This window comes from Genypterus blacodes, unplaced genomic scaffold, assembly GCF_046128005.1.
Source record: "Genypterus blacodes isolate CSIRO-AG114 ecotype Tasmania unplaced genomic scaffold, CSIRO-AGI_Gbla_v1 ptg000007l_1, whole genome shotgun sequence".
In the NCBI taxonomy this organism is placed as follows: Eukaryota; Metazoa; Chordata; class Actinopteri; order Ophidiiformes; family Ophidiidae; genus Genypterus; species Genypterus blacodes.
In genome coordinates, this window is record NW_027466821.1 from 2,898,728 (window position 1) to 2,912,231 (window position 13,504).

The 13,504-nt window shown below is 42.0% G+C and overlaps 1 protein-coding gene across 1 annotated transcript; it reads left to right on the plus strand.

Moving 5' to 3' along the window:
- Nucleotides 1-1,137: 1,137 nt before the first annotated feature.
- il17rel (interleukin 17 receptor E-like) lies at nt 1,138-10,042 on the plus strand. Its single transcript, XM_076151922.1, has 17 exons — nt 1,138-1,458; nt 2,632-2,659; nt 3,314-3,463; nt 4,054-4,157; nt 4,664-4,775; nt 5,027-5,071; nt 5,162-5,301; nt 6,293-6,364; nt 6,471-6,525; nt 6,610-6,773; nt 7,244-7,288; nt 7,391-7,448; nt 7,591-7,727; nt 8,221-8,344; nt 8,539-8,640; nt 9,573-9,632; nt 9,719-10,042. Exons 1-17 carry the CDS (start codon nt 1,354-1,356, stop codon nt 9,817-9,819), a joined length of 1,602 nt encoding a protein of 533 aa, XP_076008037.1. The 5' UTR covers nt 1,138-1,353; the 3' UTR covers nt 9,820-10,042.
- The last annotated feature ends 3,462 nt before the right edge of the window (nt 10,043-13,504 follow it).

Here is a 13,504-nt window from a genome sequence, read left to right on the forward strand (position 1 = left end):
GCGTCCATCCTTGTGTATCATGTGATTTTTGGCAGCGCAAGTATAGGCGTTTGCGCTCAGTCGCCTGTGTGGGCCATTTTGAACAATAATGGTGACATAGCTAACCAGATCACTAGGATTCTACTATGACACACTCATCGAACTGGGTCACAATGGACAAGAAAAAAACATGTTGTTGTCGTGATTGCACAAGTGTTTACTTAAAAAAACCCATCAAATCGGTTTTGAAGGAAGTTAAGTCTTTACAAGTCCCAGTCACATCTGATTTATGACATTAAGACATTTAAAGGACAAGTGTTGCACAATCCTGCAACAGCATTTAAGAGAAATGACGAGGCAGACACGAAGACAGACTTTGCTTCTGCTTGGATTCCAGTCAGTACATTCCTCATCTAAATTTCTTATCCTTAAAGCCCATAATATGAATTGAGATGTAATGCTTGGAAGCTTGTCTATCATATTCCCAGCATTAGACGGCCAGGAATTGCCAGTGTTACTTCCAGGAATGTCTTTAAGTCGGTGCATAATGAAAATTTCTTTTGATTACAACACATCAATGGGATGACTCAGCAACCAACAAGACAAACTGCAGGATGACCTCCCCTATGCTGCAGATGAGAGGTGCAGATGCAGAACCACAACCATCACTCACCCCCGAAGACCTGAAGCGCCAAGAAGGAGGAGTTACTTGATCCTTGATCGCTGATGAGTATGTGATGACTGTTCAAAGGAAATGAGAAATGGTGAAGTGGCACAATCATGGGACCTTTGAAAGTTGGTTCATCCACATCTTATGTTATGAAAGAAATCACTGCAGACAGCCGAGCTGAAAGAATGTTACATCCAAATAAGGGCATGCTGCCATAGTCAAGAGGAAGTTCTCTCCATACATTAATAGCGAGCGCAATGGTCCCAATTGAATGATGAATATTTCCCATTTTGTAAAGACGAAATGACTCTGTTTCATTGACCTGTGTGTGTGTGTGTTACATATTATAAATCAGCAAAGGCAGGAAATCCTCTCTCTCTCTCTCTCTCTCTCTCTCTCTCTCTCTCTTACACACACCCAGGCAAATGTGCCCTCTTAGATCCCGCCCCTGCTACTTAAAAATAAACTCATCAGCCTGTCTCACTCATTGTGCTTGGCTCTGGCCCCAGCACACCATTACTGAATACATCATCACAGTAATATTTGTAATAATAATAGTTTTCTCAGCTGACACTGCCAATAAGGAGGAACTACAACAACAGCAGGAAGATAAAAAGGGAAAAAATAGAAGTGACTGGCCCAAAATAGCACAGAGTGACTTGAGGGGCAGAGGAGAAGAAGAGGAGCTGCGTCCAGCACTGGTAATGAGGATGATTCTGCTGGTTACCGTGTCGGTGTCACTCTGTTGGATTCTGAATGGAGCTGCAGCCCAAAGCACCACAGAGAAATGTGGAACCCAATGTTCACAGGTAAAACTGCACCCTACAGAGTATTCTTCTAGTCATCTAAACTCCTAACTTACTTACTTACTTACTTACTTACTTACAAATACTGGCTTACTGGTGTTGCTGATGTACCTTGTGTGAAGTGTTTACCTCTGCTGCTGTTACTGTTGCCAAAGGGTGAAACGTTGCTACTGTGGTAATGCTATGATTATTTACTTTATAATGCAACTCGACCAGGAAAATTTAAATAAAATGCACTAAAATGTTAGATAAGATGAGAATGATATAAATAGGAAACTTGAAAATACTGCACTTCTACTCTTACTGCAACAATGATAATAAACAGAGCATCCTTAAGATAAGAGTGAAAAGATGCTTTGTTCATCATCATCATTGAGCATAGAAGGATGAAGGCTTTAAACTATATGACCATAACAACCACGCAAAATGTTTGGTGCACAATGCTGCTGCACCCTGGATCCACAATAATCTGTGAGGTAAACAAACCAAACCACAACAGGTGATTATACTCTGATCAGGATAAGGTAAAGGGGATTTTTAAAAAGATTAAATGTTATTATTGGATCTCATTAAGGATTGTATAAGCATGAGTGGGATTATTTAGATAATGTGACCTCGATTTCTCTTGTCTGTTTGATCGTTCCTTATTATGAAAAGCGCAATTGAAGAGCAATCATATCCAGTACTGTGCAGGTGTATGCTGAGATAAACACCGTCTTGTGAGATCTTATAAGGGCAGACAGTGTGTAGCCAAATAGTCATTCTTTAGTCAATCATTATAATGACAGGGAGGACATTAAATCAGCTGTAAATCATCGGTTGGCGGACAGTGATGAGGAGGCACATACAGTATATTTACTTCCCTATCAGTGACATGAAAAGACTCTGATCTCTGCAGCGGTTGAATATTGTCCAGCTTCAATCTGTTTTGTCTCATATTCAATGATCGGCGTCCTTCCATCCTGACTGCCACACACACACCAGATCCCCACACACTGAAAACGTCTCAGGCTTCACATCCCAATGTTAGCCTTTTGCAGTGTACACATGTCCTGGCTGGTGGATAAACAAGGATGTATTTGACCAAGTCAGCTGTTGACCGTTTGTAACATCTGTTTCGCTTAAGAATAATTGTATTAATATAAGGCTATTCTCCTCTCTTCTTCTTTCTTTCAGGGTCTTCAGTGCAAGTCCAAGCCAGGCTGTGAGTATAGACACACATACATGCATGCAAAGGCAGATACTTTTAGCGAGGAGTGGCCAAAAGCTGATATTTACTGCATTCATTAGGTTTATATTTAACTATTTCCGACTAAAATGAGTTCAATGTTTAGTCAACACTGGTGTCCGTCTGCAAACACATGAAAAGAAAAGTTACGGATATGGAAATCGATGATAATTCATTTGAAGTGACTTGGCAGCTCCTTAGAGCAAGGTGACTCACCAACCTTAGTGAATAGATTAACGACACCATTAATGCCTTGGCCTGTAATAAAAGGTAACAGGACGCTTCAGTCCAACTGCTATAGAGATGCACTGGGAACACAGGTGGGCTTCCTGGAATTGCATGTACGTGCAGGTGAAGTATGCAGAGCTGTGATGCAGGCAATGATAGAGAAAATGTTATGTTACCCTGAAGGAAAGCATTAATAAAGACAACGGAAGATAAAAGCTCACAAATCAAGGCTCATTTTGACCTCAACTGGCAAGATGGCAACAATTAAAGTCATCAGTGGTATAAAGGCCGTCACAATAAGATCCTTGGGCGTTGTTAGTCTATTTTTAAACACTGACTACATTACTATTTTCAGTGGTACTGTGTGTTACATGCAAGTTTGTCGCGCCTCATTCTGTGCAGATTTGTTTCCTCCTCCGTGTCAAACCCCACCCGAAGGTCTCCTCAGCTCCTCTGTTTTCCACAACGTCAGTCTCTACACAGTGATGACGTGTGAGGGGAGACAAAAATGCTCGCTGCGCCTCAGGATCAGCACCAAATTACAGCTGTCAGGTATGTGCACGAGTGGACGCTTCACACCTGTGACGAGTAGATTTTGTGGCATCAAAAGCAGCCGACCCCCAATTCTTGCACTGTTGAAAATGACATTTGTGGGAAAGAATCATGATAACATAGTAGTTTGTTGAACTTATATTTGAATATGGCGACTTCATCACTAACTGAGTTGTTTGTTAACAAGGAAATAAAACAGAATCTGACGTAAACCCTTATGTTAGTAGCATCACATGTATAGGGGTGGACTGAACTGGTATACTGGTTCCTGACTACACATAAATTGCTCGATCTGATATAATGGGACTTGCGTCACACTGATCAAGCTCTATGAGGCATTAAAGGGGGAATTATTTCGGATGCATGTGGAGTTGGGTCTGCAGTGGGGAAAACCAACTCATCATATTTGCATTTCTTAATCAACCTGAGCAGTAAAAGCTGTACTCCCTGCACCTCACACAATGATTCCTCAGAACTGCTGTCGTCAACGCATTTGTTTATCTGAATGTTTCATTGACACTCCAAAGAGAACAGGTGCAAGGAATCTGGCAGAACAGTGTGGATGACGTTTGTTTCTGTCATTTCTCCAGAGTCCATTCACGGTGTGTCCATCAGCATAATGGGTGCAGGGATCACCAGGAGCCATATTCTAAGCTTCACTAGAGCGTCCAGAGAGAAAATGTCAGGACGGAAGGTAAATATTCACACATATCTGCAAGAAGTGAGTAAATGTAAGAAAGAGGGACAAAATTACTGGAATAGGGTTTCTCTTTTTGTGAGCATCAAATTGATCAATGTTATAATCATGCATCATATAGATCACCCAAAAAAGACACAGCTATTAAATGCAAAAATCAATAATGGGACAAATGTTGGACAATGTTACCACCAACGTGTCCTCCTTCAGTGGTTCCCAAACTGTGCAACAAGTCACACCAGTGCCACTGAAAGTAACACTAGGGTACAGCAGATGCTTTGATAAATTGTTTGTAGGGAATTCTTGCACGCACAGATGCTCAGGTTGCATACTTTGAGAACCACAGTTTAGCTGAAAAGCACTAAAGCTGGGAAATGTTGGAGACTATTTAGTCCAGGTGCGGTACAGTTCCAAACAAATACACTCATTTCTTGTGGTTGCAGATTGAAATTTGGCCAAGGTGTTTGACAGCTTGTGTGTTTTAATTTGCGTCTACCCTGCAGGTACAAGTTGATGATTGTGTTGACATTTCACCGGGAGAGGAAGTGCTTGTGACAGTGAATACGTTTCCAAGCTACTGTGGGATAACATGGACCGGCACGTACCGGGCCCCAGGTCAGCCACGCACGCATCCACACCCCTCGCACGCACGCACGCACGCACGCACGCACGCACGCACGCACGCACGCACGCACGCAGAAATTCCGAATTTACTGGGTATTTACTGAATGTAGTTTTACTCAGTTGATATTTGGAGTCATGTTAGGGTCCAGGTAAATGATTCACAAGCAAGTCAGCGCGTTACGTGGGTGAAATGTAAAAGTTACATGTGCAGCAGTTAAACCGTACTTCCTTTTTTCCCTCAGAATGCAGCAGTGGAGATTTGCGTAAACACGTCCCAGAATGCATCAGTAAGTTTGTTCTGTGGCGGAGGTCATTCTATTTATTGTGCTCCCTTCTGTTCACTTCACCTAAGTAAATGTGACATCTGTGTCCCTCAGCTGGTCGGCTGTCTTACGAAGTGGACCAGGAGAGGAAGGAGCTGCGTGTGGGCGTGTCCGACATGCTCGACAACAACGACTACCACCTCCGTCTGTGTCGAAAGGACTTCTTCTGTATGGGTATGGGGCAACATAAACTGGTGAGGACTTCTGCCATTCATCCTTGTGTTACTTTGTGTATTCAAACATGCAGTGGTGACATTAACACTAGTATCAAAAGAAAAAAGTACTCACTGTGAGTAGTAGTTTGATATGAAGTGATTATGGAATTTCCGGATACAATGGGATGAAGAAGGAAGGAAACAAATGAGGAAATAACAGAAGAAATGCCAAACTTAATGAAGGGCTTAGGGGAAGAAGTAATGACAAACAAGGACGGAAGAAAAGAAAGTGAGAGAAAGGGAAGATAGGAAGAAGGAAGAAGGAAGGAGAGATGATCTATGTCGGCCAAAGTTTGTGGACACACGGGAGGCAAGGATTTCATTTTCCCATTTAGAAACTAAATTCTATTCCAAGATTTTGTTGGAAAATAGGAGATATTGGTTGCCTCCTTCACATCTACATGACTTAATTTCTAATGAACTTTTAGTTGGCCAATCAGGCAAACACCACATCTTTACACATTCACACTGATTCACTCAGGGGAGTCAGACTCCCTCAGTTTCCTATGAATTCTGTCCATGTGCACAACAGAAACCAGTGACAGATGTTGAAGTGCATGATAACGCAATGTGGAAAGTATTATCACCCTGATAAGGGTGCAGTCTGCCAGGGAGGCAGTAGTCGAGTGGGTAGAGCTTCCGCTTAAGAACCGGAGGGTTGCCGGTTCGAGTCCCTGCCGAGGTGCCCCTGAGCAAGGCACCGAACCCTCAAGTGCTCCCCCCTCTGCGAAGGGTGGTAATATAATGTAATGTAAGTCGCTTTGGATAAAAGCGTCCGCCAAATGATCGTAATGTAATGATAAAAAGCGCTGATTGTGATACTCCTCTTTCGGGAGTGAGAATTGTAAAAATGTGAGTCAGACGGTGGCAGCTTTTATATAAACATAAACGTGAATCATACCAACGAACACATTAAGACACCTATACTCACACATATCAAAGATTAAGAAATGCCTTGTTCGCTATCCAGATAAAGAAAGAGGAACCTGTAAAGAACGCCACCCTCCCATTTACCCGACCTTTGCCCTGCCTCTGCATCGAGGTAATCATTTCTACCTACAATCATTATATTTTTGTGATTTAGAACTGCCTTATTAGTCATGACCTCCAGGCAGGGATTGATTACGGCTGCGTTGTGTTCCCCGCAGGGATTTTCCGCCATGACAGATGCACCCAGAGTTCAAGTCTGCCCGTTTAAAGATCGTAAGTCATGGAAACACAGATTTATAAAAGGCAAAATAACTGGAATTGTAATTGTAATTAACCCTCATTCTGTGACCGCCGTAGGTATGGAAGAGCTGTGGCTGGGAGTGACCTTTGACCCAGCGGAGGAGACGCTTTTATGGGAACCTGCTTGCCGTGTTGCAGCCACGGTCGCCTTGTGCCAGAGAGGGGCGGACGGCTCGTGCGCAGAACTGCCGCACTCGTCCCGGAACGTCAGCAGAGAAAAGGTATCAGCTCCAGCACGTAAACAAGGACAACTTATATTAGCGTATATTAACGTTTCCTTAGCAACAACATGCTGCTTTCAAGATTTACAACTTAAGATAGGGAGCGCCTGTAGAAATTCCCCTGAAATGTTTTATTGGCAGAGTTTATGGTACTGAGCTGGATGGAGTTTCAAGAAAGGAGGGAGTTCTGGAAGGAATCCCATACCTGGGAATCCTTACAAAAACCCATTATCATAGATGTGTCTAACCCAACCCAAACCACGTCACCTAAGGAGGGAATTCCTTTTCTAAATGTAAAGGTCACCCATTTCAAAACTGAAGCAGTCTGAGCAAAAGCAAACAATAACCCTGCCATTGTATCTTTGTATCAATCTGAACTACATGATTAACAATCCTCCAGAAGTTTTTATTTGCTTGTATTTGCCCTTGAACGCCTCACCAAAAGCCTTCATATCAACCTTTTCTTTCAGATAGCATTTACTAAGGTGGATCCACACCCTCAGCTGTGCATGAAGGTAAACACTTGACCTCTGAAGTGCTCCTGACCTTGTGTAACATTACAATATTATAACATTGACATAAATTGTACTACAAATCTTTATGACGTGTCTTTTCAGTTCACTGCAGGTTCTCGCTCTTGGATCAAGTGTCCCTTTGCTGACAGCAGATTCCAAGGTAACCACCCCTTTTTTTGTCACTTCAGCATGAAGACAGCATGTAAACTAACTCATTCAAGGTTTATTCTATTATAACCATAGCTACACAGCAGTATGATGTGGTTGATGATTGTTTATAATGGCTGTGCTGCTTTTCCCAGCATGGGAGATGAGACGACAGGGTCATCAAGAGGTCCACATGCGGTCACAGATTACTGCATCCTTCTCCGTGGGAGTGTGTGTGAAGTCTGGACCGTCTCACGTCTGCGGCCCTGAACACACACACACTGTGCATGTGGTGAGTGGAGTCGGAGAAGCGTCATTCGCCAGAAATGCAGACATACTGTATTGTTTTCAAGGCAATTACATCGTGCCTGAGGAGCTCTCATTGTGTGTTTCCATATTAATGTTTTTGTAACAGGATCATTATTCCCAGGAAGTTTCTCCAGGTGTCATAGCTTGGATCAGTTACAGTTCAAAGGCATTTTATAGTTTTGACAAGGCATCAAATTTTAATTTAAATTTTAATTAGACATGAAGCCACAATATGTGTGTGTGTGTGGGGGAACACACAGAAACACTACTCTATCGTCTCTCGTCTGAATATGGCACAGATAACGTCATGAAATACAAAAACAACATATCAGCTATCAATTATAGCCAAACAGAAACCATGGCAACCTCCTCCTGATTGTCCTCTCTTTCTCTCTCTCTCTCTCTCTCTCTCTCTCTCTCTCTCGTTCTCTCTCTCTCCCTCTCTCTCTCTCTCTCTCTCTCTCTCACCCTCTCAGGAGAAACACAAGTCTGTTCAGCTGGACCTGACAGAGGACTTGTGCAAGTCACACACTTGTCTCCAGGTGAGGAGGACAGATGTGAAGTACGCCACCACAGTCGTCCAGTGTTTTCAGCAATGCGGTGAGTGTTTGTGTCTCTTCCCCTTGGCATGCGTTTACACGTCTCAAATTAAAGCAGAGCCAAGGTCCAACCTGAATGGTTTCCTGGCATCACCTGGCACACAAAAAGGCTGATTCACTCCTCCACTCATAACACATTAACACTGTAGCTTTCGAGTTCCAGACCTTGACGATCCATCTGATCTCTCTCCACAGATCAATCGGCCTCCTGGGAAGTGGCTCATGTAATCGTTCCAGTGGGTGTTTGTCTCTTCACCATCATATTTGTCACGCTGGTGCTCCACTTACTGCTAACTGGTAGGTAGACAATCATACCAGTAATCTGAGCTTTAAAAGGATGTGTTGATGGTAATCTGAGCGTTGAACACTTCACTGCTTACTCATCCTTCTGTGAGTCTTCACACACTCATACTGCGAGTGTGGAAAGGGCACCTACTGTATGTCCCATTTGTTTCACTGTTGTTGACATGAAAACATGCAGAATCAGTCTGACAGTCCTCTACCTGCCCTTTATGTCATACACAGTGATGCCAGTTCAGTCTACAGTACAGTATGTGTGTGTGTGTGTGTGTGTCTGTGTGTGTGTGTGTGCTCAGCACACAGTCCCTTCTTTCACCCTAGTAGTCTTAAGCGACATGTTACAATCAGCCCACGATTGCAACACACACAGGCAGATAACATGAGGTCACTGTGCAAAAATCTGTGCCAAAAAAGCAAAACACCTGTGAAAAACAGTAATCAGTGTCAGTCAGTCATCATCATTGGTGTGTGTTCAGATGGTTTGCATAGATGGAAGTTCAAATGAAAAAAAAGGAAAAGTCAGATATGTCTGGCAAACGATAGAGTGAGGAGGAAAAACATCGTGCTGAAAAGACCCAACAGATAAGAGACGAAAACACAAACACACCACACAGATGCAGGCACAGTGCATGCTGGGACGTGACTCCACAACAGAGACACACAAAAGCCAGAATGAAGAAGAACTGAAAGTCATTTTAGGAGGAAATGTGAAAAAAATTCAGACAGCTGATTGTTATTTGACAGCGTCCAGGCTTGCAGCTCATTACCAAATATGGATTCGAAACAAGACTTCCACTTAACCTGTGTCTGCCATGAGCGTATCGGCTTTAACACGAATCTCTAAATACTCTGGAAGTTCATTTGCATGAGGACCAGTCGGTCATTGTGCTGGTTTATTTCCTCTCAGTTTCTTCTGTAATCTATTTCAGTTTATCACAAGAGGAACCTAAAGAGAAAAATGAGCCGGAGAATCGCTGATAAGGAAACTGGTAAGCTCCTGTAATGGCATTTGGTGACCTTTGCTGCAGCTCACAGCTCATAATCCCATTCAAATGTGAATGTTTTGTTTTTGCAGGTCTCGTTCCCGACTGCGTGGTCCAGGCTCTGCACAGGGAGAAACTCACACCGCTTCCTCTCCAGTTTGGGAATTTTGAGAAGACCAACTTACTCTCCTGACTGATGTGTCCGCTCAAACCTTACTTACAGTATCTAACTGAAGATGTTACACAAACCTGCATCCCTGTGGCAAGCAGTGGATGATGTTGAGACAGTTATGTGAAATGCATTTCAATACATGCGCAAGTCAGTCTCTGTATGTGTATGTGCATACATGTGTGTGTGTGTTTATGTGTAGACTTAGGCAGCTCTCCATGTATTTTTTGTGTTGATACCTGTTGTGTTGAAAGTGTGTTATCATTAAGTTAATATAGTCTTCTTTCGCTTGTGCAAGAGCTTTATTAAAATGTATATTTTCAATAAAAAAGTTGCTTAACATTAGAATTTGCTGTGGTTCTTATATTGTATCAAGAAACGGATTTAAGGCCGAAGTGATCTACATTTTGTTGTTTTTAACCTCTTATTTTCTATATCTGCTGGATTAGTTTTAAATGTCATTGATGTGATTGCAAGTCCATCTTGAGTTTATTCATTATTTGGTGCTGTGAGAGAACACAGGCTGAGGAACTGGCTCCTTCTCTTGACCCCTAACCTTTGTTGATAGTCGCAGTGAAAAGCAGCCTGACAGGGAACTGCTTCTGGCTGACAATGGTCATGGTTTCTGTCACGGCGCGGCTTCTTACCGACAGTGAAGGCCATTGAAGAAACGTCACTCAAACAAACAACAAACAAACAAGCACACACACATACTGCCTTTACAATCTCTCTCAAATTTTCCGCTACTCCACATCCCAGAGTGATGATGCCGATGACACCTGGGAAATATCTCCAAAAATAACAAGACCAGCTTATTGTTATGGTTATTTATAGCCGTCACCTCTCTCAGGACGACATGGGGGAATTTTGAACCTGTCATCGATCAGGAAACACCTGGGACACGATGGCTTTAAAATGCACTCCGACACACCCAAACACACAACAAAGGCACATTACATACATACCTCACTTACTGTAATTATTTTGAAGCACAGGGCTGTCATGTTTTGGAAAAGTGTTCACACCCTGTTAAGGATTTCCATCACCTCAATCAAACAAGCATGGCATCATCATCTCTGCACAGCAACGTATGCAACATTCCAAGAAGGAAGATTCCAGCGGGTTTCCGTCACACGCTTGCAGAAATTGAGGTGAAACCTCACCGATGTCCTTCTTCTCCTGTTTCATCCCGTTTTCTCCTTTTCATGTAATGAAACCTTCGTAGAACTGGTTTGGTGGCAATTGGTTTTACCGGAAACTCTGATTGAGGTAGTGAGTGAGGACTTCCAGAAGATCTAATAGGTTCACTCATGGTGTTTTTGTAAACGATCTTAAATAGGATTAAAGTCTTTCTTATTTGTGCAGCTCAGCCTCACTCGCCCTAAAGCTGGCATTGACTTTTGACTTGTCCTTGTGGTCTGGCAAGTAGTGAAGGAACCAAGGAGGCATGAAAGAAGGAAACTGGCACCAACACACATCTCTTTTACGGTTTTCTGCACTGGCCGCATCCCACAGCGGCTCTTTGAAGGGAAGTGAGACATTGTTTTCTGCCAGGTCTCTAGGGATGCAAACAAGGCCTGAGGACGTGCTGATATAGCTTTGACAGACGAGGAACTTGTTACTGTTTAATAGTAAACAGGTCACTTCTCTGGTCATTTCCTTGTTAGATTGCCGACAAACTCATCACATGACGGGAAGCACAGCAAATATGGCAATGCTGTACCCAAGCATGTGCAGAAGATGTAGAAGATATAATTCCATTACTGTTGCATCTGTTTAGTTATTCCCTGTGATTTTCTTTGATTACCAAAATAACTTTTACACTTACAAATGTGACAGAAGACAATGTGTCTGTCAACTTGCAGACTCTTCCTCATTCTCAGATGAACACTGATAAATTAGGGGGCTAAAAAAATGTTAACGATGTTTATATGTTCACTTGCAGAAGACACTAATCCTTCATTTATCACACTTGCCTTCAGTTTTGGCAGAATTTTGGAACTGAAAAAGACTCAACGGTAACAGGTTTTACTCCAGCACAAATCAAATTGTACATTAATTGAAATGCAGTGAGATTCTAGTTTATTACACAGTGGCTCCTTGAAGTTCTTCTCGAAACTGTGCAAAGCTTCCTCAAAGTTAAAAGTAAATATAATCTCCTACTGTCAATCATAAAGGTCCCTTTGTGTTTACGTAAGACACACGTGAGAGACATAACGTTATGTTTCTGTGTGTTATCAATGATCGCAGGGGAAATGGAGAAGGAAATAAAATTTGATTTGTCATCATCATAAAACACAGCAGAAAAGTCAGAGTAGATTTGTGTTATCAGTCATGCTTTGACCTTAGTAGTAATGAACAATGGCTAATACCGTAAGTCTCACGCCATATCTGAATATCTTAACTTCATACTTGATTTTACTTGTATGTGTGTTTTAGGTTTATTACATTTTTTAAAGCCAGCGTGTGTTTGATAATACTTAGAATACCTAGTTAAATACAATGTCCAATGTATTTTCCCATGGCAGGATAAATGATAAGCATGACTCAACAAAAATGTCACAATGAATCTCTGTTCCACCTCAGCTGTTATGATAAATGATGCAGTGTTCAGTGTTGCAGAAAATGAAACGAGGAAACAATGAAATGAATGATGTTCTGTGCATGGTGCTGCTCTGGTGGTAATTCTCCCTGCTCATTTCCATTACAAGCACAAACTGATAAAAACAGAATGAACATAATTTGTGTTATGAATTATCAGGGACTGTGACGCCTCCCTGCAGATTACTGACAGAACTGCTCAGAACTCCACACAAACAGGACTGGATTGGATTGTAAGGTTTCTTTGTTATCTGATCTGACATCCATAACAACACTCGGCACCCCTCCAATACTGAGCCCATTCACTCCGTCTGGGGAAGCCCAGGATGACACGAGGCAATTTAAAAAAACAAAAAGAAACATTGAATGTAGTGAGCGATTTGATCAAATAAAAAAATGTACATCCAAACAAATGCATTTTTTGTTTGTTATTGACCCAAAGTTCTTTCCAGCAGAGAAACGAAAAGTTTCCGACAGGGGGAAGCTCCTTAAATGGGATTTTATATTTTGGGGATTTGAAATTAAATATTATGTATTGGTGTAAGCCCCCTCCTTAAAAATAAACATGTTTTGGGTTTGAAGTAAGTATTATGTCAATGAATACTGACTGCACATGTCAAAAAGATGGTAAACAGTGTCATCTCCTGGCTAGATTAGGAAAAGCATTTTGATTTTATACCCTAATTTAAGTCTTATTGACTTCAAACTTAAGGGAAACTCTGCCCTAGGTGTGAAATCCGGCTTCTCTCCCCATCTCAAATGCGTGTGTTAGGTAAATTACTCCTGCCTATGCCCTTGACCAAGGCACGAGGCTGCAAGTGTGGAGTTGGCTCCCAGTTTGAATGGGTTAAATGGGTTAGTCTGACAGTTATTGCTTAGTTTAGGTTCATTGCACTACTAATGGTACCAATATGAGAAACATCTAAAAACACAAATAGATAAGTAACATAGCCCAATAAATGATTAGAAAAGAGAAAATTGAGAAAATGTATTGCACCCAAATTCGCTTGGGGCACCACACATGTACAAATATAATGTAAATGTATGGTTACACGTACAAATGTGACATACTTAAGTGCTGTTGGTTCTGGCCTGTGAATTGTATTCA